The 4,274-nt window shown below is 42.8% G+C and overlaps 1 protein-coding gene across 1 annotated transcript; it reads left to right on the plus strand.

The window, feature by feature from the left end:
• Nucleotides 1-683: 683 nt before the first annotated feature.
• On the plus strand, nt 684-1,244 carry LOC123301404. The gene has a single exon (XM_044884141.1). The coding sequence runs from the start codon at nt 684-686 to the stop codon at nt 1,242-1,244; it is 561 nt and encodes a 186-aa protein (XP_044740076.1).
• Nucleotides 1,245-4,274: the final 3,030 nt, after the last annotated feature.

Below are 4,274 nucleotides of genomic sequence, written 5' to 3' on the forward strand. Positions count from 1 at the left end.
TTTTGTGAATCAATTATTGTAGTGAAATATTTTAAAAGTCAATAAAATAAAATAGTTTTTAATTTGTGATATAAATTGTTCACTACAAATTGGCGACCCCGACGACTACAAGCGCAACAATTAAAGCTGCAACAATCCGAATCGAATAACGAAAACAATGCCCGGCGACGAAAAAAATCAGGCTGAGTTAAATAATGCGTCAGAAAATTTATCACAACATAACGAAACACAACCGAACATCCTGGCCAAAACTTCCGTCAAAATTCCAACGTTTTGGGACAAAAACCTCAAAATCTGGTTCAGGCAAGTAGAAGCAACTTTTTACGGCCAGCGTTACAACCGACTTGAGCAAGTTCAACTACATCATCGCCGCCATCGACGGATCGGTTCTCGAGCGCATACAGGATTTTTTCGACAACGAACCACTGACAAACAAGTACGAAACCCTCAAGCAAAGATTGATCAACGAGTTTTCGGATTCAGACAACAAACGGGTGAGAACGCTTCTTACTGAACTGGAACTGGGTGATCAAAAACCCACAGTACTACTACGACGAATGCGTGCAATAGCAGGTGCCAACATCAGCGCCGAATTCGTCAAAATAATGTTCCTCGACAGACTTCCAAGTTCAGCTAAATAAATTCTATCCATCAGCCCAGACAGCCTAAATAAGATCGCCGAAATGGCGGACAAACTACTCGACGCTGCACCAGTCAACCATTCGCTGGCGCCCGTTACTAACAGTCCAACTACCAGCAGCTCAGAGGTCACAGGCGATTTACGACAGCAAATACACGAGTTGACAGCTGAGATTCGACGGTTAAAATTCAATCGAAGTCGTTCACAATCTCGTTCACGCAATAACTATCAGTCACGATACCGATCACCATCGCCCGACATATGCTACTACCACAGACGCTTCAGAAGAAAAGCCCGAAAATGCCAATCACCATGTCGCTTTACGGGTCAAGTACAGCAATCGGAAAAACGAGAAAGCCAGTCACTAGAGGCGGCCAGTGACCCAGGCCCCAAACCTCAGCGTCGCCTATTTATTTTCGACAGATCAAACGCTTACAATTTCCTGATTGACACAGGAGCAGACATCAACGTGCTACCAGCCAAAAACAAAGTCTACAATGCTCCAGCCGAATTCAAGCTATACGCAGCAAATGGAACAACAATCAACACATACGGCGAACGGACCTTACAGATAGATTTGGGACTTCGCCGAACATTTAAATGAACTTTTACAGTTGCGAACGTTGACGCTCCAATCATCGGCGCTGACTTTCTCTCCTTCCACAATCTCATGGTCGACATCAAAAATCGTACTTATCGATTCAACAACAGCTTTGAACACAAAACTACGCAGCCAAACTCGGGCCATCACCTCAACCATCTCAACTATTGATCGCATTCATCGATATGCAGTTCTTCTGCAAAAATATCCCAGCATAACTAAACCGCCAAATTTTGCGAATCGCGCAGTGAGCAAAAGCGTTTTTCACTTCATCGACACCCGTGGCACACCTGTTACGACTAGACCCAGACGTCTTGCCCCTGACAAGTTAAAAGTGGCACAAAAAGAATTCCAAACGATGATGGAACCGGAAATATGTCGCCCTTCAAAAAGTCAATGGGCTAGCACACTCCATATGGTCCAGAAAAAGGATGGAACTTGGAGACCTACCGGCGACTACCGAGCATTGAATGCCAAAACAATACCCGATCGATATCCAATCCCACATATTTACGATTTTACGAACTTCCTACACGGCAAAACCATATTTTAATAGACCTCGTCCGAGCATATCATAATATTCCCGTCAATCCCGACGATGTTCCGAAAACAGCTATTACGACACCCTTCGGTTTGTTTGAGTTCACCGTTATGCCATTCGGACTCCGCAACGCTGCTCAATCTTTTCAGCGCTATATACATGAATGTTTACGCGGTTTAGATTTCGTCTTTACTTATATCGACGACTTTCTGGTCGCCAGCGATAACGAAGAACAACACATGGAGCATCTCGACGCATTATTCCAACGTCTAAACGAACACAAAATTTCAATTAACATCGCTAGGAGTGATTTCGGGAAAAGTGAAGTTTCATTCCTCGGTTTCCTAGTATCACAAACCGGCATAAAACCACATCCAGCACGCGTTCAAGCTATCATCGACTACCCTAAACCCAAAACTATCGCCGAACACCGTCGATTTTTGGGGATGATCAATTTTTATCGTCGACAGATACCAAATGCTGCATCAACTCAAGCACCACTGATTGAATTTACGCGCAACGCAAAGAAAAACGACAACCGTCCAATCACTTGGAACAACGACGCCGATAACGCCTTCGCACAACTTAAAACTGATCTATAAAATTGTAGAACACTCGCACACCCTGATCCGTGTAAACCACTATCCATTCACGTCGACGCAAGCAATTCCGCAATGGGTGATGTATTCCAACAACGTCACAAAGAGGGTTTTCAACCATTAATCTTTTCAAAAAAATTCAACGCAGCACAGATCAAGTATAGTGCGTACGACAGAGAGCTTACAGCAATTTACCAGGCAATCAAGCACTTCGAAACCTCTTAGAAGGCCACACATTTACTATCTATACCGACCACAAACCGATAACGTTCGCGTTCACCAAAGGTTCAAGCAAAAACGCTTCACCACGACAAACAAGACAATTGGAATTCATTTCCCAATTCACAACAGACATTCGTCACGTGGCCAGAAAAGACAATGTTGTAGCCGATACATTATGAAGGCTATCAGAAATAATCTTACCCAGCACAGTCCCATACAATGAACTCGCTCGGGAACAAGAAAATGACCCGGAACTACAAAAACTTTTACTTTTAAACAATACATCACTTGTCCTCGAGAAAAAGAGCACTCCGCTGTGCAACACCCAAACAGTTTGCGACACATAAACACCGACAGTACGGCCATACATTCCAAAATCACTACGAAAAAACGTTTTCTTCGCGATGCATAATTTATCACATCCCAGTACCGTGGCTAGCTCCAAACTGGTACGTCAACGCTTTGTGTGGCCAAACATGAAAAAAGACTGCACTGAATGGGAGCTCGAAGCTGCATCAGCAGCCAAAAAGTGAAAGTTCATCGACACACACGCTCTCCACCAACAGAATTCAAAATTCCAGACACAACATTTTCACATGTCAATATAGACATCATCGGACCGCTACCACCCTCACAGGAAATCGTTACTGCGTTACTATGATAGAACGTACATCAATATGGATAAAAGCGGCTCCAACGCCAGACATCAACGCAGACACCGACGCAAACGCTATTTACACCTACTGGATCAGCAGGTATGGCGTGCCAGAAGCCATAACTACCGACCGTGGATCACAGTTTGAAAGTTCGTTATTCAAAGAACTTACCCGACTACTTGGGATTGAACATAAACCAACATTGGCGTATCATTCGGCATCTAACGGTAAAATAGAACGATGGAATAGGAGTTTAAAAACAGCTATCAAATGCCACTTGAATGGAAACTGGTGCTCAATTCTACCAACCGTTCTACTCGGATTACGCACAACTACAATAAAAGACCTAAACATGTCGACCGCCGAATTAACTTTTGGAACTGCTCTTCGTATTCCGGGACAATTCATAGTCGACTCCCGAAATGACAACGATTCACCAATCGAAGTCATACGGCAATTACAAGAGAACATGCGAAAGATAAAAATTAAACAACTCTACACGACAATAAAAGAAACATTTACATGCATCCGGACTTAAAAACGTGCAGCCACGTCTTTGTTCGAATCGATCGTACTAAAAAACCACTCGAACCTCAATATTCTGGTCCACACACAGTAATTGAGCGAAACGACAAGTATTTCAAAATTTCACTGAACGAACAAGACAAAATGATTGCAATCGACCGCATCAAACCAGCATATATTTTTAATGACGAATCAACACCGAAAGATGACAAACGAACAGAGATCCAACCTACAATAACGCAAACACCCCCACAAACGGCCACACAACCAGTTTCAAATAATATATTTATTTTGCTTCTTAATCGCTACGCTAGGAATGGGGTATATGTAGGGTAACTGTGGTAACAGCAACAACCTTCGATTATGAATAAACTTTGTATTCATATCTTTCTTAATTACTTTGTTGCTATGGTTAGTCAACCATACTCTAGAACTTTCTTTGAATATTATGCTTGTTTCTGTCACACACATAAACGGCCTGCTTTACTTT

Source organism: Chrysoperla carnea, chromosome 5, assembly GCF_905475395.1.
Source record: "Chrysoperla carnea chromosome 5, inChrCarn1.1, whole genome shotgun sequence".
Taxonomy (NCBI): domain Eukaryota; kingdom Metazoa; phylum Arthropoda; class Insecta; order Neuroptera; family Chrysopidae; genus Chrysoperla; species Chrysoperla carnea.